Source organism: Peromyscus californicus, unplaced genomic scaffold (assembly GCF_007827085.1).
Source record: "Peromyscus californicus insignis strain IS unplaced genomic scaffold, ASM782708v3 Scaffold_4__1_contigs__length_199733344, whole genome shotgun sequence".
Taxonomy (NCBI): Eukaryota; Metazoa; Chordata; class Mammalia; order Rodentia; family Cricetidae; genus Peromyscus; species Peromyscus californicus.
In genome coordinates this window covers 162,968,012-162,992,928 of record NW_026294562.1, presented here as the reverse complement: position 1 = coordinate 162,992,928, position 24,917 = coordinate 162,968,012, and the positions used below count along the sequence as shown (strand labels likewise).

The 24,917-nt window shown below is 49.9% G+C and overlaps 2 protein-coding genes and 1 long non-coding RNA gene across 3 annotated transcripts in view; 2 read left to right on the top strand and 1 right to left on the bottom strand.

Moving 5' to 3' along the window:
* Positions 1-4,362: 4,362 nt before the first annotated feature.
* On the top strand, positions 4,363-10,234 carry LOC128095481 (uncharacterized). The gene is made up of 2 exons (XR_008213256.1): positions 4,363-5,916; positions 8,621-10,234. It is a non-coding gene; the product is annotated as an uncharacterized LOC128095481 (long non-coding RNA).
* A 93-nt stretch (positions 10,235-10,327) lies between these two features.
* LOC128095475 (uncharacterized) lies at positions 10,328-21,798 on the bottom strand. The gene is made up of 2 exons (XM_052714459.1): positions 19,269-21,798; positions 10,328-11,827 (listed from the first exon to the last, which is right to left on the bottom strand). The coding sequence occupies exons 1-2, from the start codon at positions 19,289-19,291 to the stop codon at positions 10,903-10,905; spliced, it is 948 nt and encodes a 315-aa protein (XP_052570419.1). The 5' UTR covers positions 19,292-21,798; the 3' UTR covers positions 10,328-10,902.
* The window catches only part of Sult2b1 (sulfotransferase family 2B member 1), a 30,569-nt gene continuing 23,591 nt past the window's right edge, over positions 17,940-24,917 (top strand). The window contains exon 1 of the mRNA XM_052714465.1: positions 17,940-18,225. Coding sequence (XP_052570425.1) covers positions 18,164-18,225 — 62 coding nt within the window. The 5' untranslated portion in view covers positions 17,940-18,163. The remainder of the gene's footprint in view (positions 18,226-24,917) is intronic.

Genomic DNA, 24,917 nt, shown 5'->3' with positions numbered 1-24,917 from the left:
GGGAGACATGGGCTCAGCTGGCTGTGGCGGGCAGGGCAGATGAGCTTGAAAGTAAGTGATAACTGCTGCTGAGGCATAGCGCCGTATCCCCCACATCAGAGGTTGGGACCTTCAAAGCCGCCTTAAGAAACAACCAGGCGGTTACTCAGAGGGCTAAACACAGGCACCATGTGGCCCAGCTAGTCCACATGAAAACTTATTCTTGTGAGTCCTGGCAGCACACACTTGGAATCCTAGCACACAGGAGGTAAAGTAGGAGGAGCCCGAGTTCAAAGCCAGCCTGTGCTCCTGGGGCTTGGTTTTCCTTTCGTTTCCCTTCTTGTTTCGTTTATTTTTTGAGACAAGTCTCACTATGAGGCCCTGGCTGGCCTCGAATTCAGAGATCTGCCTGTCTCTGCCTCCTGAGCCTGGGATTAAAGGTGTGCACCGCACAAGACCTTTTGTTTTGTTTTGTTTAAAAAACTAAAATCAAACCCCAAACCTTGTACTAAAATGTCCCCAACAGCATTCCCCCCGCCCCCGGCAAAAATATGGATCAACCCTGGGGCCTGTCAGCAGATAAATGGACAGACCAGATGTGGCCTAGTCACACAGTGGACCTTACTCCATGAAAAAGAGGGAAGCATTTCATAGTTGCTTACTAGAGCTAGCACAGTGGAGACCCTGGCAGCAAAAGTAGCTACCACAGTTAGTTAATCTTTCATTCTATTGGGCATGATAAATTTAATTCAATAGTTATATACAGTTCGATTGGCTTTGAAAATTATAAATTTATAAACTCAAGTTCCATTTGCTTTTTGAATACCATCTTACAAGAACTCCAATTTGCAGTAAGGCTCATTAAGGAAGGGAATGGCTCAGTTGCCTTTAGCCTACTGACTATGGTTAGGACTTCTGTTGGTCTTTTCTGTGTCAAACACACAGATTGCAAGCCCAGCGCCACTTTGAGATCTTTGGCAGCAGTTAATTCTGCAGCTCACACATGATTGAGCCTGTATGATAATGAGTATTCAGAGACAGGTAATGCCTGGGGGGCGCTCACTAACCTAAGACAGAGTGCCTGTGTGGCCTGGACAGGCATCTCCATGACAGGTAAGGTGACCTGCTTATGTCCCCTAAATCAGAAGCTCATTTTTTAGTAAAAGGGGGACCTGTAGGGTCCTGACCCCCATTTTGGGTAACTGTTGCCTTGCTTGCTGACCTTGACCTTGATATCCTCCCTATGCTAATTCCCTGCCGGGTTCCACCCTCCTGAATGCTTAAGGGAAGTTCCTTGTCTGTGTATCCTGCATAATGGGCGTTAACAGCTTAGATGCAAGATTGTAAAACATCGTAGCAAACTTCTGCCCTCTGGGGTTCTCCCATTGTGCTGTAAGCCTGTATTTAAGACCTCTTCCCTCCTTCAATAAACAGCATTTGGCATTAAAAAAAAAAAAAAAAAGAGGGGAGCACTGGTACCTGCTTGCGTATGAGTAGGCCTTGAGTGCTCAGCACAACAGCCCATGCAGAACTCTACCTTCTCCTCCGTCACCACCTGACACACTAAATCCTTCCATCTGCCATCTTGGTTGTGGCATGTTTATCCATCTCTAGTTTCCCATTCTGTTCCTAGTACCTAAGAGTGTAGCACACAGTGCTCAACACATGTTTGCTAAAGGGAAGAACTTCTCATCATTTGCTGTGGGCCAATTTATTGCCTAACCAAGGCCACAACCTTCCTGTGGCTCAGTGGTTGGTGGTATCTCTGATTGTCCATTCCAAGGAAGAGGAAGGACAGAGGGTCTGGGGACACGAGGCATGGGTTGTATTGGGCCAGGGTCCTTTGCAGAGCGTATTTTAGGGAGGATGAGGGTGACGTTTGGGCTGCTGTATCCAGGAGCAGTGTAAGGCTGGGGCAAGGTAAGAAGGATGGTCCAACTCACAACTCCAGGAAGTGAGAAACACCTAGGGACATTTAGGAAACACCCACTGCCCCTAAACCTCACAGTATTGTGGGGCATTCACTAGAGAAGACTGTCAGACATGGGTTTAAACCAATAGAAAGTCTTTATTAACTGACCAGTGACTACTCTGAGTATTTGGGATCCCAGCATAGCACCGAGCCTTTCTCAGGATGAGCACAAAAAAAAAAAAAAAAACGGTATCTAGGGGTTGGGGATTTAGCTCAGTGGTAGAGCGTTTGCCTATCAAGTGCAAGGCCCTGGGTTCGGTCCTCAGCTCTGGAAAAAACAAAAAAACAAAAAACGGTATCCTGGGATTGATATACTTCAGTTAACAAGAACAGTTATCCAGTAGCAGAACTGCAGAAGCTAAAAGGCTAGGTTAGTTCATTTAGAGACTTTCCCATAGCTATGGACTTGGGTGGATTAGGTCTTTGTTTTAATTTTGGCAGGTGGTGCTGTCTACATGCTGAGTTTTACAGTCTGGATGTTATTTCCATCATGGAGTCTGTTGTGCTAACGTCTGGGACCCTGTTACAACAGTCATTACCCACACTCCCACGTCTAACCTCACAACTGCTGTGCTTTCAAATATTCCCACAGTCTAGCGTCTTTCATCACCTCTGTCCTCATCTTCTTTGTTAGCTGGGGCTATTGTGGGAGCCTCTTCACCACGCTCATGTCTGTCCCCAACCCCATAGTCTCATTGCAACAGCAGGTGTCTGTGGATCTGTCTGTGAATCTGTAAGTCAGTCAGTTCCTCCCAGCTCCCAATCCACCCACGGCTCTCATCTCACTAAAACCCCGAAGTCCTCTGTCCATCCACGGAGCACTAAATCTCTTCCCATTTCCTGTCCCGCATCTGGTCTCCCCTACTCCCGCCACCCCCCAATCCAGCTCTGTTTCTGAACACTCTGAGCCAGTGACAAGATGCCCCAGGAATTTTGAACTCTCCGTGGTCCTCCGTGGCTGATGGCCATGCCAGTCAGTTCCTGGTGGCACTACAACAGCCTCTGCTGGCATCTGAGATGGTAACCCCACTCTTCAGGAGGAGCTCTGGAGAGCGCATTATCTATATTGTGTCAGTTCCTGGGTCTCCAGAATGGTTCAGTCACTTTGGGCCTGCACAGTCCCCTTACGAAATCTGAGAAACACTAAGTTCAAGGAGAGAAAAGGTGACCCCAGAATGTGTCTTGGACCATCATTAACTCATTCATTCATTCATTCATTCATTCATTCATTCATTCATCCATTCATCATGTACTTATTCATGATGACATCAGGTTTTGAGTATGTGTAAGCCCTGTAACGATTAAATTAGGGGAGTCAGCATATCCCTCACCTCAGACACTCAACCCTTGTTTGTGGTGAGGATTCTTTCCCACTGCTTTGAAAGATATTGTGCATGATTCTGACTATGGTCACCCCATCCTACACAGTGTACCCAAACCTGCTCCTCCTGCTGACTCCCATTGGTTGCTCAACATCCATCCCCAGCCTCCGTGGCCACCATCCACCCTCTTTTCACGGTGCACCTGTGAGGTCATGCTTGTCTCTGTACCTGGCTCGTCCCACTCCACACAACAATGGCCTCTGGGCTCTGCTACCATGCTGCAGATGACAGCATTTCCTGTTTGTTTCAGGGCTGAATAGTGCTCTATTGTGCATGTCCTTTATGGTTTCACCCGCTGGATGCTCAGGCCTTCACATGGACCCTGGACACTTCTTGAGACCTGAGCTGCAGTGAGCAGGGCAGTAGACGCTCCTCCCAGCTCCTCCCAGGCCATGGCCCTGTACTCAGGACCTGAGGTCTATTCACCTGGCTTTATCTAGCTGGAGAGGGGGTGTCTGTTTAGAACTGCCACCAGGTCGGAGGGCCAGACCTGCACCACCTACCCAGGTACCCTCTGTCAATTACTGTCTTTGGTTTTTCCCCAGTGGGGCTGCAGCGTAGGACCTTGCCTGTACTGGTGGGTTACAGGCAAGGTCTCTAATGCTGAGCCATGCTTCCAGACCACTTTTAAGTGTTTATTTTGAGAAATTGTCTCACCAGGTTGCCCAGGCTGCCCTTAAACCCCCGATCCTCGTGCCTCTGTCTCCCAATTGGTGGGATTTGAGCAGTAATACCACAGTGGTAAGCAAATGTGAACATGAGTTGCTGGGAGTGAATCTTGACACTCACTTAGGACATATCTTTTGGCCAATGAGATGTGCGCTGGAGTCGTGGTTTAACAGATGAAAAGTAGCCATAGTGACGGTGCACACCTGTAATCCCAGCACTCAGAAGGCAGAGCAGGAGAATCAGGAGTTCAAGGTCATCCTCAGCCACTTAAAATTCTTCCAGAGTTTTGAGCCCAGTGGGATCCCCATCTCCCAGGGGACCCAGAGGTGACAGAGATTAGCTGTATCCACTGATCAAACTGCAGGTCTGAGGGCAGAATGAATAGCTGCTGTCAGGACCAGTGTGGTAGACAGTACTTGGTACTCAGTGCTTGGTACTCAATGGGGAGCCCATAGTCACAAATGCAGGTGAGAGGCTACAGGCTAGGGTCACATGACCAATAGTAGTGATGGTTTGTCCTACAATCTGTTACTGTAACTACGGAAACCCCGAGGTGTTTTCAGTCCCACCCTGGCTGTTTCAGTTATTGGGAGTCTTCTTTAGCATCACCTCCATTTTGAAACAGCAGTTGTTGGGGTAAAACCCTGTGTTACATGTTTAATATTAATAAAGAAGTTCAGATATCACACAAAAATGGTTTTTGTTTGTTTGTTTTTCAAGATAGAGTTTCTCCATGTAGCCCTGGCTGGCCTTGAACTCAAGGTATGGCTGAACTACATAGCAAGACTTTGTCTCGGATATTTAAAAAATTGGCCTGGAGGGATAACTCAGCGGTTAAGGACGCTGTCTACTCTAGCTGGGTGGTGGTGGTGCACGCCTTTAATGCCAGCACTCGGGAGGCAGAGCCAGGCAGATCTCTGTGAGTTCGAGGCCAGCCTGGTCTACAGATCGAGATCCAGGACAGGTACCAAAACTACACAGAGAAACCCTGTCTTGGGAGGGGAAAAAAAGGAAGAAAGAAAAGAAAAGAATGCTGTTTACTCTTGTAGAGGACCTGGCTGGGTTCAGCTGCCAATATATTAAGCAGCTCATAACTGCCTGTAACTACTCCATCTCTAGGGGATTTGATGCTTCCAAGGCACCTGTACACACACACACACACACACACACACACATACACACACACACACACACACACATTTAAGGAAAACTCAAAAGTATTTTTTAATTTAAGCAAAAATATAAGGAATTGGTTGATAAAGCTGTAAATTTCTAAAGTATCTTCTCAAGCCTGGTGAGATGGCTCCAACTGTCACCAGTCTCTAGAAGCAGCATGATGGAAAGAGAAAGCTAACTCCTGCAAGCTGAATTCTGACCTCCACCTTTGTGCCATGATTGAGTGTGCACACACACACCAGCAGTAAAATGTAATTTGAAAGCCAGGCATGTTAGTGTGTACCATTAATCCCAGCACTCGGAAGGCAGAGGCAGGCAGATTTCTGAGTTCCAGGCCAGTCTGGTCTACAGAGGGAGTTCCAGGCAGCCAGGACTACACAGAGAAACCCTGTCTCAAAAAAAAAAAAGTACAATTTAAAAATAAAGTAAATGTGGAATATGTTCTCATGTATGTATGCTTTATCTCAATAAGAACCCTCAAAACTTTATTATCAGGGAAGAAAATTGTTCAAGAAGATAGAGACACCGTGGGAGAGCTCTTGCCCAGAATGCACCAGGCCCTGACTTCCATCCTCAGCATTACATAAACTAGATGAGATCCCAGTGCTTGGGACGTGGAAACAGGGGATCAGGAATGGAAGGGTATTCTCAGCTACACAGCAAATTTGAGGCCAGCCTGTCTAGTCTGGACTTCACGAGACGCTGGAAAGAGAAGGAGAGAGAACCAGAGCATTCTGGGTAAAGTTGGGGCTGTCTACATTGAGTCACAGCTGTGCCACCAAAGCTGTGTGACTTTGAGTAACTCCATTAGCCTCTCTGACACTCAGGGTTTTGCTCGTTTGTTTGATTTCCACCTCCCTACCCCCTGCCCGGGATCTCTCCATTTTATATCATCTGTGAAATGAAAGTGACACTGCCAGGCAGTCCCAGAGGTCACCGGAGTGAAGCAGCCTGCAGCCATCGCCGAGCAGATGTTCAGTGATGGCGGCCACTGTTCTTGCTGCAGGTGCAGTACTGCATGAAGATGTAGAAAATGCACCCAGGACAGTGGCACACACCTGTAAACCCAAAACTTAGAAAGCTGGGGCCGGAAGATTCCCACAGGTTGGAAGCCAGCCTGGGCCACAAAGTGGGCCCCTCTTCCTTCCTTCCTTCCATCTTTCCTTCCTTCCTTCCTTCCTTCCTTCCTTCCTTCCTTCCTTCCTTCCTTCCTTCCTTCATTTTTCTTTTCTTTTCTTTTTCTTCCGAGACAGGGTTTCTCTGAGTAGCTCTGGCTTTCCTGGAACTTGCTCTATAGCCCAGGCTGGCCTCGAACTCACAGAGCTCTACCTGCCTCTGCCTCCCGAGTGCTGGGATTAAAGGTGTGCACCACTATTCCTGGCCCCATATACACCATTTTTTTTTTTTTTTTTTTTTTTTGGTTTTTCGAGACAGGGTTTCTCTGTGTAGCTTTGCGCCTTTCCTGGAACTCACTTGGTAGCCCAGGCTGGCCTCGAACTCACAGAGATCCGCCTGCCTCTGCCTCCCGAGTGCTGGGATTAAAGGCGTGCGCCACCACCGCCCGGCCCATATACACCATTTTTAAATCCTTCTCTGAGCTGTCCTGACCGTGGAGAGCTGGTGGGCATGTGGCTCAGCAGTAGAGAACTTGACTGAAACCTTGGGTTCCACACCTAACACTGCAAAATTTAATAAATACAAATAACTTGTCAAGTTGCAAAAGTAGCCTCAGGAAACACAATTATCAAAAGGAACACAGGATGCGTTTCCCCAGTGTTTGAACTTCTGTGCACTGACTTCTTCTGTAAACTGCTATTTTGAAATGAGGAGGAAGCTAAGCCAGACTTCAAATATCTGCAGCAGCCAGTACAGGACTGGAAATATCAGAGGTTTGAGTGATTACAGTAAGAAAATCCAGAATAAACTCACTGGTGTTAGTCATGTAACTGGGGCTGTGGCCTTTGGCCTGCATTGTGACTGTGCTTTCCATGCTGATTACCAAGTGCTGGGTATTATGTACCACCTGGACCTGTGACCCTGACTGCAACTCCTCACTCTGCTGTGGCCTCTGCAGTCTGGGTGGAGCTCAGTGGATACAGCTCTCCCTGGAAGCTGGGGATTCATTCAGTGTTGGCTCACAGCTCCAGGGCTCGGGTGGGGCCTCACTCCTCTTGATGGAAGCTTCCTCTTTCGGGGATTCTTGGGTTTCCTCACAGCATGGAGACTGAGTAGTAAGACTGGTCCCTAAAGAACAAAGCATGACTTGGCTTCATGTTACCCACAGTGACCTCAAACTCACTGCGTAGTAGAGGATGACCCTCCCAGCTCCATCTTCAGAGAGCTGAGATTATAAGCGTGTGCCACCACACCCAGCCCAATCAGGACTTTTTATTACTTCCGCTGAATCCTAATAATCACAGGAGCCTTGGGTTCAAAGTGCCAAAGATGTAAACCTCACCTCCCAATAGGAAGGGCCGGGTCTAAAGGGCATGAGGAAGGGGCAATGCTAACCGTACAGCTGCCTTAGGAACAGAGAGGCTTTTCAGGCAAGGGGCGATGAGGGGCAACTTCACCTGCAGATCAGGGAGAAAAACAGGCAATTGTTTATTACGCAAGTTTGTGGATCCCAGGAATCCTACCTGCAGCACAGAGAGTACCTGGACCTCCAACCCAGGCTCCTTCAACCTGAGGCAGGAGAGCCAGGAATGAAGGCTGCTGATATGGATTATTTTGTTTTGGTTGGTTTTGGGTTTTGTGAGAGACAAGGTCTCATGTAATCCAGGCTGGTCACATGCTCACTATGCAGGTAAGGATGGCCTTGAGCTGATCTGCCTGCTTCCACCTCCTGCGTGCTGGGATTACAGATGGGGACGGCATGTTAGCCACTCATTATTTTAAACCGCAGCCCCAGAGCACACCTTACAGGTCAGCAGGTGTGTCCCAAATCAGACCTGAGATTCTGTCCTTGTAGCTCCTGTTTACGATTAATTCTCCTTGTGGTGATGTTGCCCAAATCCTCAGCAATTGGGAGGCAGAAGCGGGAAGATGGGAGTTCAAGGGTCGGCCAGGTAACTTAGCGAGACTCTCCGTCTCAAAATGAAAAATTACAGGTGCGGCACTGTAAACCAGAGAGAGTTCGGTGCAGAGCGCTTGCCTACCCATGTAACACCTTGGGTTTGATGCCAGCATTGCAGAAATAAACGAGAACAGCTTTGCATTGGGTAAAGCTTAGGGTCCCAGGAGCGCAGGTGCTTCTTGTGATCCTGGAAGGACTCACAACATTTTTGCCTTATGCCCAATTCGTTGCTCTCACCGGGGCCTCAAACAGCTTGACACCAGCTGGAATATGTGGCACCCTGTGTCAGGTCTGCCTCTGTGGACGAGGGGTGGCCTCAGGAGGGCTTCCGGGCAGTTACTAAGTAGCTTTGTTCATCTCTTCCAGGAGTGAACACTGAGGACGTCCCACCTGTGTGTTTGACCAATGAAACCGACCATCTTGTGGCAGGGGGCTGTGTTCCTGGGTATTTGTCCTTGTGCTGGTACCAGCCTGAGTGTTGTTGGCAAGGCTCCCCAGTTTCCCTCCGTTGGGAGAAGGGGGCCTGGACAGTCCGGCTCCGTTCTGCCCACTGGGAGGCGCCGCCTTACAATCCCGGTCCACCGTCTCCTCTTAAGCCACCCTACCCTGCCCCGTTTCCTTCCTCTACCGGGAAGATGTTCAGATGTCGGTGCACACACTGTTAGGGATATTACTGTATCATTTGTTTATGTGGACCGCTGCATGGAGGCATACGCATGCGTGTAAGTGTCTGTGAGAGGCCAGAAGAGAGCGTCAGAGGATGCTTGGACCCAAACTCCAGTCCTCGGAAAGGACGGCCATTTCTGCAGCCCCTGCACTCAGTTAATAGAAATTCAATGTAGCTGGTCCCCGACCCCTAAAGTCTCCTGCCTGTCTTATTTTTCTCCCTGATGCTGTATTCCCAGTCACAGGGTTGCAGAACCACACACAAACTGCCTTGTCTGTGTTGAATCTCGGTCCTGTCGCATAGCCAGGTGGCCCTTGATTTCAAGATCTCCTGGACTCAGCCTCCTGGGTGCTGAGATTATAGACAAGCACCATCAAGCGTCACTGATAGCTAATATTATTTTAAAATTAATTTGAGAAGCTGAAGAAATGACTCAGTAGTTAAGTGCATGTACTGGCCGGGCGGTGGTGGCGCACGCCTTTAATCCCAGCACTCGGGAGGCAGAGGCAGGCGGATCTCTGTGAGTTCAAGGCCAGCCTGGTGAACAAAGTGAGATCCAGGACAGGCACCAAAACTACACAGAGAAACCCTGGGTCAAAAAATAAAAAAAAAAAAAAAATCCAAGTTTGGTTCCCAGCACCCACGTTGCACACTCACACTCACCTATAACTCCACCTCCAGGGGACCCAACAACTCTCTTCTGGCCTCCGAAGGCAGCTGCACTCATACGCACACACACATATGCATAATTTAGAAAAAAAAATAAGTCTTTTTTTTTTTTTTTTTTTTGATGAAGGCTCTCACTATGTTGCCCTGGTTGGCTTCAAACTTGCAGAGATCCTCCTGCCTCTGCATTACAAGCATGTGGCACCCAGCAAAAATAAAAACTCTAATTTTTTTTTCACTTGAGAAGGGATGTCATTTATAATTGACACACAGCTCTGTATGGAGTCTCAGCTCTCCATTTGTCCTCAGCCACAGCCACACCAACCCCCCACTTTCCTTCAGCTCTCTAGGTCCCTGTGACCACAGGGCCTCCACACTGGCTCTTCCCCATGCCTGTAACATGTCTCCAGTCAGCTACAGTTGGTATCGTGACTGCAAGGTCACCTGTGCCCAGATGCCCCACAGGCCGAGCTAAACTGCCCAGGTGAACAGTCCAGGCCCCTCGGCTGCCCTGAATCTTCTTCCATTACTTGTCCCTTCGTGTCAATTCCTGTGACTGTCTGGTGTTGTGTCTCCTTTTCAACATTGTATCAACAGTGTACGCTGCTGTAACAGAACACATTTAAATTTAGTGAGGTTTGTTTTTATTTATGTGTATGCTTGTGTGTCTGTGCTGGGTATGTGCACATGAGTTCAGGTGCTCAAGGCGGGCAGAAGTGGGCATCAGATTCTTGGGGCTGGGGTTGCAGGTGGATAAGAGACACCTCATGGCCGGGCGGTGGTGGCGGCGCACGCCTTTAATCCCAGCACTCAAGAGGCAGAGCCAGGCGGAACTCTGTGAGTTCGAGGCCAGCCTGGACTACAGAGCGAGATCCAGGACAGGCTCCAACGCTACACAGAGAAACCCTGTCTGGAAAAAGAAAAAAGAAAAAAGAAAAAAAGAAAAAGAAAAGAAAGAAAGAAAGAAAGAGGCACCTCACATGAGCACTGGGGACTGAACTTGGGTCCTCTGCCAGAGCAATACCTGCTCTGGACCATGCAGCCATCTCTCCATCCCCGCTGGCGGGGGGTGGTGGTTGTTGTTGTTGTTTGTTTGTTTTTAAGTAGGGTCTCATGTAGCTCAGGCTGGCCTAGAACTCACCATGTAGCAGACCTTGAATGCCCTATCCTTCTGTCTCCACCTCCTGGTTGGAAGTTTTAAATTTTTTGAGACTAAGTCCTACTCCAGAGCTCTGCGTGGTTTGGAATTTACTAAGTACCCCAGATGGCCTGGACCTTGCAGGGTTCCTCCTGCCTCAGCCTCTCTGGGCCATTATCATTTCTTCCCCCGGTCCGTCCAAGAGCCGTGAACAGGGCCAGGCACACAGCAGATGCTCTGCAGAGCATCTAGTGAGTAACTCAGAGTGCACAGGGAACAGGAAGAAAGAGGGAGGTGGAACTTTGGAGCAACAGGTTTTGGGGAACCAAGGGACAAGGAGGAAGCACAGGCCCCTGAAGGCAGGGGTGTGGGGCAGGGATGGGCCGCCAGGAGGCAGGAGGTGGAAGGCTGAGCCAGGAATTGGGGCGTCCTGTTCTCCCACTTGAGTCTGCCTACGCACCCTTTCTTGGGCTGGGCCTTGCGGGAGACACTGCAGGGGAAGGAGAGGATGGGGAGGGGGACACGGGGGTGCCTAACTGGTACAGCGGGTTTGGCTGGTCCCTGCGTCTGGCATTGACTGCACCGGAAAGGTGCTAAGACAGTCTTGGGTCCCGTGGAGGGAGAGGTAGCGCCTTGATCCCTGGCCCTCCTGCAAACCCGACAACCCCCCCATGCCACACCCGTATTTAAAACAGGCTGTGCCTGTCTCCTCCCTGGCACAAGTGAAATTCCTCTCCCTCGGACCTGTGGGTCTAGACCCAGCCTTTCTTGGTCAGATGCAGGGGTCCAGACCTCCTCCCTCAGACTAGACCCAGGCCCCACGCTCTGGCTCACACACTCCCCCAGTGAATCCCTGGGCATTCTTACCTTTTCTGTTCTCTGCATACCTGTCTGCCTCCACCGATCTCCTCTGTGGCCAGGCGGCCTATCAGGACCCAGGTTTTCTTGTTCTGAGCATCCCTCTCGGTGTCCACCAGCCCTAGGCCAGGCCATTCCTCCTGAGCGGTGACAGGTGTGGGGCTTCTGCGTGGCCTTGAACCCCGTGCAGTGGTGAAGCAGGGCTGGGTGGGGGTGCCCAGGGCGGCAGCTCCTCTGCATGGAGCTATCAGGGTGGAGAGAAGGTGGGGTTTCTGCCACACCACCCACCTCATGATGGACTGGCTGATTAGAGGGGGGACAGAAGGCAAGTAGAGCCAACTCGGGGTGTCAGCGGCCCACCTCTCACCCCACCCTGTGTGAGGTCTTCATTTCCTCCCCCAGAGGGACCCTACAGTAGCCTGGGGACAGCGGGACTTCTCCCATAATTTTCCATTTCCAGGACTGGGGTGTTCAATGTTCATTTTCAGCTGTCTGGGTCCTGGAGCTCTGGGAACCCAGACTCATCCCTGCCCTGTCCCATCCCCACCCCGTTCAGGTTCCTCCTCCCTGACTCAGGATTGAAGCCCCAGCCTCGCCCTCTGGGGAGCCCTGCCTCTCACAGACTGAGCGCTCCTGGTATTTTTGGCAATTACTGGATTTTAATGGAAAGGCTGGGCTCTGAAGGTGATAATGGCCTGATTCTTTGGATACATGGCCTCATGACCCAGTGACCTCCCTCTCCCACACGTGAACTCCATCAGCAAAACGGCACACTGCTGTGCTGGGGGAAGGGCCTAACACACAGCTAGAGGAAGCGAAGAAATGACACTGAGCTCTGGGCCAGGGATGCCCATCCCCACTGTCACCAGGGATGGATATGTCTCCAGATGTCACCATCCATGGCCAGAACAACAAGGCTTCCCTCTGTGGCTGGAGGGACAACCCCCCCCGCCCCCCGAGCATCTCTCCAGCCTTTGTCCCACCAGGCCTGTCCACTCAGATCTCGCCCTGCTGTACCATCTGCCCGCAGTTTTCCCTATACAGGCTGAAACCACAATCAGGAGACACATGGACATCATCGTGCCTACCTATACAGGCATCCCTCCAACCCGTTCATCTACCTATCTGCAACAATGTATTCGTGTGTGTGTGTGTGTGTGTGTGTGTGTGTGTGTGTGTGTGTGTGTACAGGCCAGCATTCAACTCCAGCTGTCTTTGTATGGAGCCATCCACCTTTGTATGGAGACAGGGTCTCTGTCTCTGTCACTGTGACCTGGGACTCCCTGGTAAGAATAGACAGGCTGATCAGCAAGCCCCAACCTCTTACCTCAGTGCTGGAGACCACAGGCACTTACTGCCAGATCTAGCTTTTTACCTGGCTTGTGAGGGTCCAAATTCAGGTCTTCGTGTTTGCCCAGCAAAAGTACTTTACAAACTGAGCTATTTCCTACCTAATCTATCATGTAGCTTTTCTTTTTAAATTTATTTTATTTTATTTTACACATGAGTATGAGTATTTTGCCTGCATGTATGTCTGTGTACTATGTATGTGCCTGGTGCCCTCAGAGGTCAGAAGAAGGCATCAGATTTCCTGGAACTAGAGTTGAAGGTGGTTGTGAACTGAACCTGGGTCCTCTGCAAAAGCAGCCAGTGCTTTTAACTGCTGAGCTGTTTTCTCCAGCCCCCATCACATAACTCTTAACACTTTGTGATCACTTTTGAGACAGGGCCTCATTCTGTATAACAAAGACTGACTTCAAAATCAAGACTCCCGCTCCAGCCTCTGGAGTGTGAAGTCACAAACGTGCATCACCACACCGTGTTTTTAATGCCTATCAAAAATATTTTGCCGGGCGGTGGTGGCGCACGCCTTTAATCCCAGCACTCGGGAGGCAGAGCCAGGCGGATCTCTGTGAGTTCGAGGCCAGCCTGGTCTCCAAAGCGAGTACCAGGAAAGGCGCAAAGCTACACAGAGAAACCCTGTCTCGAAAAACCAAAAAAAAAAAAAAAAAAAAAAAAATTTTATTACTGGACATAGTGACACACACCTTTAATCCCAGCACTTGAGAGGCAGAGGCAGGCAGATCTCTGAATTTGAGGCCAGCCTGGTCTACAGAGTAATTTCCAGGACAGCCAGGGCTACACAGAGAAACCCTGTCTCAAAACAAACAAACAAACAAAAAATTATCTTTAGGTTTAGTTAGTAATATGTGTGGGTTTGTGTACGTGAGTGCATGCCTTTGGAGACCAGAAGATGGTGTCAGATGCCCTGGAGCCTGTCTATCTGTCTGTCTCTCTGTCTGTCTCTCTGTCTCTGTCTGTCTGTCTCTCTTTCTCTTTCTCATTCCTTCCTTCTTTCTTTCTTTCCTTTTCTTTTTTTCTTTACTTTTTTTTTGTACAGGGTTTCTGTGTGTAGTCCTGGAACTGGCTATGCAGACAGGAGATAATCTACTCTCAAATTCTCAGTGATCCACCCGCATCTGCCTTCTCAATGCTGGGTTGAAGGCATGTACCACCACACCTGGCTCTCTGTGCTCTCAACCAGTGAGCCGTTTCTGCAGCATCACCACATCATATTTTTTTTAAAGTGAAAAAAGGTTGGAGAGTTAAGGGCACACACTTCCCTCACAGAGGACCAGAGCTCACAACTATCTGTGACTCCAGTTCTAGGGGATCCAATGCCCTCTTCTAGCTTCCTTGGGCACCCCTGTACTCACGTGCACATTCCCAAACACAGACATATATATATAACTTAAAAAATAAAGTAAAATCTTCAAAAATTATTTTTGAACGTTGAAAAAAGATGTGTGAAATTAATTTTGGAAATGTAACTTATTTAATCTAAGATTATTTCAACATACAATTCATATCAAATTTATTGAGATATTGTATAGGTCTAATGCCCAATTTTCAATGGTTTAATTAGCGTGTAATCTCAGCAAAGCATGCTGCTATTTAAATTAATTGAAAGGACTATAATTGAAAGTTTGTACTTTCTTAACGACATGTACCTCAATTCAAGTTCTAAATAGTCAGATTAGCTCAGAGCTATGTCTACTTACCTGACTCACTGTGGGCCTCTCCAGAGACTAGCTGAAGGGAGGGCAGGTGGATGGATGAATAAAGGATGGATTGATTTGGATAGAGAGGTGGGTGGGATGAGTTGATAGATAGATGGATGGATAGCTGTATGTGTGGGTGACTGGACTGATAAATTGAAAGATTGATATCTAGAGCTAGAGAGATGGCTCACTGGTAAAGAGCACTTGTTACTCTTCCAGAGGACCCAGGTTCAGTTCCCAGCACCCACACAGTAGCTAACAAGCATCTGTAACTCAAGTCCCAGGGGATCTGATGCCTTCTTCTGGCTTCCTTAGGCATCAGGCATAAATGTGGTGCACAGATATAAATGCAGGCAAAAATACCCACGTGCCGGGCGGTGGTGGCTCACGCCTTTAATCCCAGCACTCGGGAGGCAGAGGCAGGTGGATCTCTGTGAGTTCGAGGCCAGCCTGGACTGCCAAGTGAGTTCCAGGAAAGGCGCAAAGCTACACAGAGAAACCCTGTTTGAAAAACCAAAAAAAAAAAAAAAAAAAAAAAAAAAAACCACCCACGCAATAAAATAAAATTTAGAAAATATTGATAGCTGAATGAATGGTGGTAGATCAATGATTGGGTCTGGTTGGGTCTGTGACTGGATGGATGAACACAAAGATGGACAGGTGGTTGGATGGATGTGGGTATGTGGATGAATATGTGTGGATGGGTGGAAGGACGGAGGGAGGATGTGTGTATGAGTGGATGGCAGATGGAACACTTGTACATGGCTGGGAGAATGAAGTAGTGGGTATGTCCATGGATGGGGGATGAAGGGGTGGGCGGGTAGGAATGTAAGTGAGTAGATGAGTGGAAAGATTGGTTGGTGGGCAGATGCACGGATGGGTCGATGGATAAACGGGTAGATGGATGATGTGAATGTATGATTATCAGATGAATGGTTTGGTGAATGGATGATTGGATGGATGGGTATGTTCACTGAGGAATAAATGATTGGATGTGCGGATGAGTGAATGGGAGGACAGATGGATGGATAAGTCGGTGAGTATAAGGATGGATTTACTGATAGGTGGTTGAGTGAGTGAACGGATAAATGATTAAAGGGTTTGGTAGGTATATGGGTAGATAGATAGATGAATGGGCACATGAGCAGAGGAATGCAGCAAGAGTAGATAGATGGATGGGCGGTTAAATGGTTGCATTGGTGGGTGGCTGCAGATATGGATCAGTGAGTGGATGGATGCATCAAGGGTAGATGGATGATGAATAGGTGGGTAGGTGGATATATAGGAGCAACAATGGATAGATGGACGGTGAATGGATAGATGGGTAGGAGGATCAATGGTGGATAAGTGGGTAGGTGGATGGATTGAGTTCAATGATAGACTCATAGATGGACTGATAAATGAGTAGATGAGTAGATGAGTAGATGGGTGTATCAGTGAATGTATAAATGAATGGTAGATGAGTAGGTGGATCTGTAGATGGGTGAGTGAGTAATGGGTGGATGGGTAGATTAGTGGATGGATGGATGGGTAAATGGATTGAAGTGTTGATAGATTCAAGATTAGATGGGTGGGAAGCTGGGTGAATAGATAGAGAGATAGAAGGAAGATGAGTGGATGTGTGGATGAATGAACAGATAAGTTAGTAGATATACGAATGAGTGTATCGATATGTAGACAGATAGATAGGTGCATGGATGGATTGGTGAATGAATGAATGAATGAATGAATGAATGAATGAATGGGTAAGTGGGTGCTTGCATGGATGTAATGTGCATACATTGATAGATGGACAGATGGGTAGGGGGTGGTGTGTAGATGGGTGGGTGAGTGGGCAGATATATGAATAGATAAGTGAACAGATGACTGGGTATATTGGAGTGTGGATAGATGAATGTATGAATGTACAGGAGGATGGATTCATGAGTGGGTGGAGTAAATGAGCTGGTGAATGGGTGGGTCAGTGTGTGAATGGGTAGATTTGTGAATGGAGGAATGAATGATTCAATGGATGTTTATTAGTCAGCTTTTCATTAATATAAGAAAATACTGGAGTCAGGCTGTTTTATAAGGAAAAAGGTTGGTTTTGGCTCCCAGACCTGGAAGGAGCAGGCCTAAACCTCTCCTAAAGCCACCTGGGATGTTGGGGGGAAGGGGCTCCACCTTGGTGACCTAATCTCGCCTAATCACTTCCCAAAGGCCTGGCCTCTACACATCATGGTTGGATTAAGTTTCCACTCTCATAATACCAGCAACAAAGGCTTTGGGGCTTGAGCTCTTCCAGAGAAGAAATCGTATTCACACCAAAGCAGGTGGCTGGGGGGTAGGGTGGGGAATGCTCTCACTGGAGCTTTGCTCCTCCACCCACTCCAGGTGCTGTGAGGCCCCTTCCTCTGCTGCGGTCTCCACCCTCAAATCTCTTCCTGGAGCCCAGGTGCCCACGGCCCCTACTATATCGGGGGCATGGCGGCCTCCATCAACATCCCTCCCATCATCGTTGCCTGAGATGTCCCTCTGTGCCCCTCAGGTTCTGAAGCCCTCTTGTAAGTTCTGAATCTGCTCACCGCCTTCCATGTGCTCAGAGACTCAACTGACCCTGGCATCCACCCCCGTCCCTCGCTCCTCTCTCTGGGCAGCGGCTCGGTCCACCAGCAGGTCTCCAACACCCCAAGTTCTTCCTTGGGAAGCTGTAGCTGATACACATGGGGCAGTCCTGTCCTTGTGACGTAGGTGATAAACAAAGCCTTTAGGAAGGGTGTCTCTGTCTGTTTGTCTCTCTGCTTGTCTCCCACTGTCTCTGTGTGCTTCTCTGTCTCTGTTTCTGACCATCTGTGCATATCTTTCTCACTGTTTCTGCCTCTCCCCGTCTTTGACTATCTCTGTGAGTCTCTGTGTCTCTCACTGTCTCGGTCCCTCTTTCTGCCTCTGAGATGCTCTCTGTCTCTGTGTCTCTCACTGTCTCGGTCCCTCTTTCTGCCTCTGAGATGCTCTCTGTCTCTGTGTCTCTCACTGTCTCGGTCCCTCTTTCTGCCTCTGAGATGCTCTCTGTCTCTCTGTCTCTGTCCTTATCTCTGACGGTAGTAATCCTTTTGTCCTGCCCTGGCTGCACCTGTCTCTTGTCTCTCCATCTTAGAAACTCAGACCACAAGGTGGACACTGCTCTTCCCCAGCACGCCCAGGGCCCAGCACCGCAGGAGGTGCGCGGCAAAACTTTCAAAACGAAGAGGGCGGCTGGCCGGTGACAGCAGCTAGGCTGGGCTGCCGCAGCCACCGGGGGACAGCCGGAAGTCCCCACAGCTGGCCCTGGACTCTGGTCGCGTGGAGCCTCCACCCTCGCCCTGGGAGGGCACCAGCCTCTCCCTCCCTGCCGCCGCCGGCAGGAGGCGTGGGCAGCAGCTGGGAGAACCGGCTGTGCCCCTCCCCTGGGCCGGCCTGGTAGGCACCTGGCACTGGCGGGCGCCGCAGACGCTGCGCACCTGGCCCCGACGCCCGCCCGGCTAGCTCCTGCCCTGCCCGCCATGGACGGGCCACAGCCGCCGGCCCTGTGGGGCACGTTCGAGGACAGTGTCTCCGAAATTAGGTGAGGCGGCCGGCGAGCTTGCCAGGGCCTGGGGAGGGTGGGGTCAGGCCCTGGCCAGGGAGGGACCCCCACTGGATTCATTGAGGCATGGGATGCCTCTCTCGCGCTCCGGTTGTTCTGTTGTGGGGAGGGGGGCAGGGCCTTTGCTAACCTAAATTGGGTAAGGGGAACTGGGAGCCTGGTCCCTAGAAGCTGCGAAAGACCAAGGTTGCTGAATCCTACATCAGCTGGGGACCCCCAATAAAGCTCACTTCTCATGTGCTCCTACTCCATCTAGGAGACATCAGGGAGCATGGGATGCTCACGGAGGGGAAAATGGGTCTTGGACACCAAGAGGATTAGGGCCGACCTCTCTCCTCATGTAGGGAGTGTGCATAGTTCCTCTGTTCCTGGAGATAAGCGGGACACTCGGAGAGTACCCACTTACCAGATGGAGAAACTGAGGCAGGGCAGGAAGTGATCTGATCACGAGCCCCCTCTCCTGGTGCCTTTGAAACCTCTCCACGCCCCTCCCCTTGGCTTCCCTTCGACTAAGCAGGCAGAAACCCAGAAAGCGTTTGTAGCTCCCCTCAGATCGCACAGTGAGCTGACGACCTCACCATCAACTCCTTTTACACTCTTACAAGGCAGGACTCTTGTGCCCTCCCAGGACCCTCTGGTACCCCGAGCTGTATGTGAGTGGGTGTGTGTGGGCGCGCTCGCTTGCAGGAGGGCGACAACTAAGCCCTGTCCTCACCCCGGTTACTTCACTCCAATATGGTACTGTTCCAAGTCCTCCCTTCCCCTGCCTCAGCCAGGAGCCAGGGTGTGGAGAGGCACTGAGGAACTCCAGGGACCAGGTAGTTGAGTCCTGATTGCTGTGTGACCTAGACAAGCCTCCTGGCATCTCTGGACCCCGGGCTTTGGTTGAACATTCTCTTCTCTGTACCTGCCTTCAGCCCTTCTCTGACCTGGCACCTTCCTCTGCTCTTCTGCCCACTCGGGCCAAGTTCCTGGAATGCCTGTTTTCTGCAAGTGAGTGTCGTCATTTGCTCTCTCCGTACCTCAGCACTGTCACTCTGGACATGGACGGGCTTCAGTTCCTCCTCCTCCTCTTGTGGCCTCTCTCCACAGCCCTGCTTCCCACTTTTCCTGGTGTCTCCATGGCCTGTCAGTACCCACCTCACACCTCCCTGTCCCAGACTCTTCTGCGGCCCATCATGCCCCTCTGGAGCCTCTCCCCAGCCTCCCGACCCAGCGGTCGGCGGCGCAGTGCGGCCTCACCCATCCTGCTAGCATCCAGGCCCCTCCGGGCCCCACCCCCACCCCATGGCTGTCCTCTCCCCTGCATTCCATTCACCCCACGACTTTGGGTTCCCTAGTCACACCCCATCCTCCCTGCCCTGGTGCCTTTGCACATCCTGTTTTGGGATTTTTTTTTCTCTGTGGAAACTTCCAGAAAGCTTCATTTCTAAACCCCAAGTCCACCCTAGTCCCGACTTTATGTCTTCTATGGTTCCCCAGCAACCAGGGCTATGGCCTCTGAAGCTGTTTTAAGGTTTTGAATTGTTTTGTTCAGATGGAATTTCCTGAGCCTAAATATGTAACAGGAATCAGAACAGGGTGGATCTGGTTTGAGGTAGAAACAGGTATGAGCCCCCTCATCTGCTCCCCACATCCCAGCTCTCCTCTCCCACAGTGGGCCCCCCCATACCCATAGCCCATCTCTGGGTCTGTGTGCTTCCCTTCCCCCTCCCTGGCAATCTCTGCTCTCTCTTTTATTGGCCAAACTGCTTCTCAGGCTTCAAGATGTAATTTTGAAATTCAAACCTCAGCTGTTTAGGGTTCCTGGAGGGGAAAGGGAGTAGCCCACAAAACCCAGATTGCCATGGTCCATCTTCAGATCTTTCCTGTCCTGGGCACCATGACAGCCTGTCACGGACAGGTGTAGGAAACTCTAGAGCAATGGCCAGGAATGAAAGAGTAAACTGAAGAGTGAGATTAGGAAACCTTTGATCTTGGGGTGAGTCAGGACTTCAGGAGGCACCAGGCGTGGTGGACAGAGGGCATCGGCAGAATCCCATAGGGCGAAGGGCAGCACCTCATCCTACCACACCCCAGAGGCAACAAACGTTTCCATTTTTAAGCCTCTTAAATAAGAACAGGTGAGCCATGATCTGTTCTAGATTATGTGATGCAAACTGTCCAGGATTTAATTTGGGCTAAAGGAGACTCAGCAAGATGCAGCTCTTGGAATGTTCTAGATAATGGGGTTGGTGATGGAGCGTGCTTTATATGAATGAAGCCTCACAGCCTCACATGGATCTGGAGGACTGTAAAGGACAGAATAAACCTGGGGGCATGGCTCAGTGTTGAGAGCTTTCCTGGCATGCATGAAGCCCTACACCACACCAGCCAGATATCCCAGCACTCTGGAGCAGAGGATGGAGAGATCAAGGTCATTCTTGGCTACAGAGCGAGTTCAAGGCCAGACAAGGCTACATGAGGACCTTGTCTTTTAAGAAAGGAGGAGGAGGAGATAAGAGGAGAGAGATTCGGGAGGTGGGCAAGGCAAGGACAGGTGGCAGAACCATTGTGACAAGGAGCCCAAGTTTTTCATCCATGCTAGCAGCGTATCTTCCGAGTATTGTTTGAGTTAATCCTCCTTGTGGCCTGACCAGTGAGAGGAACGCAGATGAATGCCCAAATATCAGCATCCCATCGAAGAAACTGAGACCCTGGGAAATTAAGAGGGTTGCCTAAGATCACCCAGATGTAATTAGTGTGAAGCCAAGATCTCAATGACAGAAAGGGAATCTCTCCTTCCCTAAATTTGGGTATAAGGAAGGTGGGAAGGGGCAGAACATAGAAGGACTGCAGCCCTCTGTAGCTGGGAGGCTTAATGAGCACCCCAGCTTCAGGAAGTCTAGAGCAGACAGCCAGAGAAGCCACCGGCTTGTGTGCCTGGGTGTAGAGAACTCTTCCCACCCAGTAATGTCTTAGGGTGCTTTTATTTTTTTCTGGTGTTAGGTACTGAACACTGAGCCTCACAAGTGCCTTACCACTGAGCCATGCCACCAGCATTCTCTTTACAATCATTTTATTATGTTTGTTTCTTTCTCTGTACTCGTGGACGGACCTGTGACTGTCACGACACACATAGGGAGGTCAGAAGACAACTCCATGGAGTTGGTTCTCGCCTTCCATCCATCATGCCGGTCCCAGGGATGGAACTCAAGTCCTCAGACTTGGCAGCAAGTGACTTTATCCATGGACCCACTCCCACTGTCTTTTTACTTTTTATTTAGGGACATAATCTTGCTAAGTTGTCCACGCTGGCCTTGAACTTAGGATCCTCTTGCCCCTACCTCTTGAACAGTTGGAATGCCCAACCTTCCCAGCAGTTTCTATCTCTGGTTTTACAGCTCAACACTGAGGGAGATTTCACAGACTTTTACCATGGAGCTGGGTTCTCTGCTGGAGAATCTATTAAGCAATAATAGATAGGTTTTAAGCAATAAAGAGGCCAGTGGTGCCTACCTGGAGCTCAAGTGGGCAGAGTAGAGGTAAGAAGCAAGAGATGGCCAGGAGCTGGTGGCTCACATCTTAGATCCCAGCACTCAGGAGGCAGAAGCAGGTGGATCTCTGAGTTCAAGGCCAGCCTGGTCTACAGAGTGAGTTCCAGGACAGCCAGGGCTACACAGAGTAATCGTGTCTCAGGAAAAAAAAAAAAAAAAAAAAAAAGCAGGAGTTGTTTGTAGCCCACAAAGACCCAAGGCAGTCCCCTCCGCCATGCCTTACAGTCCTGTGAGGACTTGTGGTTCTCACAAGACAGGGGCTTGGGAGTGGAAACTCCCAGTGTGTGGGATCACTCTAGGAGGACATGTAGGAGCCAAAGACATCAGTGGCATCAAACGCTGAGGCGACAAGGGGCATCCAAGCAGCATCGGGGAGATCTGAGCCAGAAGCCTCAAGAGGGGACCAGGGCCAGGAAAGTAGGGACCAGGCAACCCGAGCTCAAAGGCTACCTACCTTGCCGCTTACTCAACAAGACCCAGAGAAGCTGCAGTGTCTATAAATTAGGGGCAGCTGGGGGATGAGATTGGTAGGAGCTGTCTGTTCTGTGGAGGGATTGTATGAGGGGAATGGCCGTTTGTTGATTTTTTTCAAAGATTAATTAACTTATTTTATTTTGTGTATTTCTGTATATGTGTGTGTTTGTGTGTGCGCCCAAGAGTGTGGATGCCCACAGAGGCCAGGAAAGTCAGACCCCTCAGTCTGTAGCTATAGGCAGTTGTGAGCTGCCCAGTGTGGGTGCTGAGAGCTAAACCCCAATCAGCTGGATGGGGAATGGAGCAGCATGCATTTTTAACCACTGAGCCACCTCTCCAGACAGGGTCTCCTTGTGTAGCCCAGGCTAGCCTTGAACTCATGGCAGTCCTTCTGCCTCAGACTCTCAAGTGCTGCTGGGAAGTGGCAGCAGTGAGTTGTCAGTCTTAGCTGGTTTGGAGATTTTATTTTTCCTACTTCCTTTCCAACTGCCAGTGAGTCCTCTTGAGCCAGGAAATGGGGGGCAGGTGGAGAAAGAGAAACTAGGAGGTGCCTGAGAACACACCCCAGGCAGCCTGAGCCCAGGGCCCACTCACAGGCTCCCTCCTATGCAGCACGGCCTTCCTTCTCCTCTGCCTTCCTTCTTCTTCTCTTCTTTCTTTTTTGTGTTTGTTTGCTTGCTTGCTTGAAACAAGGTTTCCCTGTGTAGTCCTGGCTGTCCTGGAACTCACTCTGTAGACCAGGCTGGCCTCGAACTCACAGAGATCTGCCTGCCTGTGCCTCCTGAGGGCTGGGATTAAAGGCGTGTGCCACCATGCCTGGCTAACTCTTTCCTTCTCTCTCTCTCTCTCTCTCTCTCTCTCTCTCTCTCTCTCTCTCTCTCTCTCTCTGTGTATGTGTTTCTGATATGTTGTAGGTATTGTGTGCACACGTGTGTGCTGGTGTACTCACCTGTGAATGTAGATTGGTGTCTTCCTTTACTACTTTCCACATTTTTTATCTGTGTGTGTGTGTGTGTGTGTGTGTGTGTGTACATACGTGCGCATGCGCACATGTGTGTACCATGTTTGTGCAGGCGCCATAGGATGCCAGAAGAGGGCACCAGATCCCTTGGAGTGGAGTTATAGGCGGTTGCCATCCGCCTGACATGAGTTCTGGGATCCAAACGATGTCCCTTGCGAGAGCACCAAGTGCCTTTTACTGCTGAGTCTCTAACTCCCTTATTTGTTGAGGCTGAGTCTCTCTCAGAGACACTGGAGCTCTCCATTTTGTCTAGATCGGTTGGTCAGAGTCCCAGGAATCTACTTTTCTCTGCCCTACCGCAGCACTAAAATACAGACAGACAGACTCACCACAGCACTGAAATACAGACAGACAGACAGACTCACACCACAGCACTGAAATACAGACAGACAGACTCACACCACAGCACTAAAATACAGACAGACAGACTCACACCACAGCACTGAAATACAGACAGACAGACAGACTCACACCACAGCACTGAGATACAAACAAGACAGACAGACTCACACCACAGCACTAAAATACAGACAGACAGACTCACACCACAACACTAAAATACAGACAGACAGACTCACACCACAGCACTGAAATACAGACAGACAGACTCACACCACAGCACTGAAATACAGACAGACAGACTCACACCACAGCACTGAAATACAGACAGACAGACTCACACCACAGCACTGAAATACATACAGACAGACAGACAGACTCACACCACAGCACTGAGATACAAACAAGACAGACAGACTCACACCACAGCACTGAGATACAGTCAGACTCACACCACAGCACTGAAATACAGACAGACAGACAGACAGACTCACACCACAGCACTGAGATACAAACAAGACAGACAGACTCACACCACAGCACTGAAATACAGTCAGACTCACACCAGAGTACTAAAATACAGACCGACTCACACCACAGCACTGAAATACAGACAGACAGACTCACACCACAGCACTGAAATACAGACAGACAGACTCACACCACAGAACTGAGATACAGACAGACACCCACCACCACACTGAGATCGCACACACACACACACACACACACACACACACACACACACACACACACACACACCCCACAGTGTCCAGCTTCACAACGTGCTAAGGATCCAAACTTAGGTGCTCATGCTGGCACAGGGAGCAGTTTAGCGACCAGGCCGTCTTCCAGCTCGAACGCTCCTCCTCCTTTTGGCTGTGTTAGGTGGGATGGAACCCAGTTCTCTGTGTACATCACTACCACTGACCCACACCCCATGCCCCCCCCCCCCGGGAGTTCCAAGCAGGGGCTCTGCCACTGACTGAGTCACACCTTCACTTTCTAATACCTCACTTATTTAGACACAACATGAACTCCCAGGTAAATGTCTCCTGGACCCTGCAAATGAGTTGAAGAGAAGGCTCACACCTGACATCTCAGTACGGAGGAAGCAGAGGCAGAAGGATTGCTGCAAGCCTGAGGCTAGCCTGGGCTACAGAGTGAGACCCTATCTCCCAAAAACAAAAACAAAAGAAACTACGATATGAATTAAGTAGAGTTGCTTCTTTCCCACACTAAGCCTGAGATCTGTGGTGTGGGTTTTCTCTGGTGACCACTCAGGCAGCTGCTCTGCCTGG

Bases quoted from the DNA above. Each gene is read 5' to 3' on its own strand.
- LOC128095475 (XM_052714459.1), bottom strand. From the start codon at position 19,291: ATGTCCAGAGTGACAGTGCTGAG. The intron at 11,828-19,268 runs GTACGGAGAGAG...CCACCCTGATAG, and splicing joins TCCAGAGTGACAGTGCTGAG to CTCCATGCAGAGGAGCTGCC.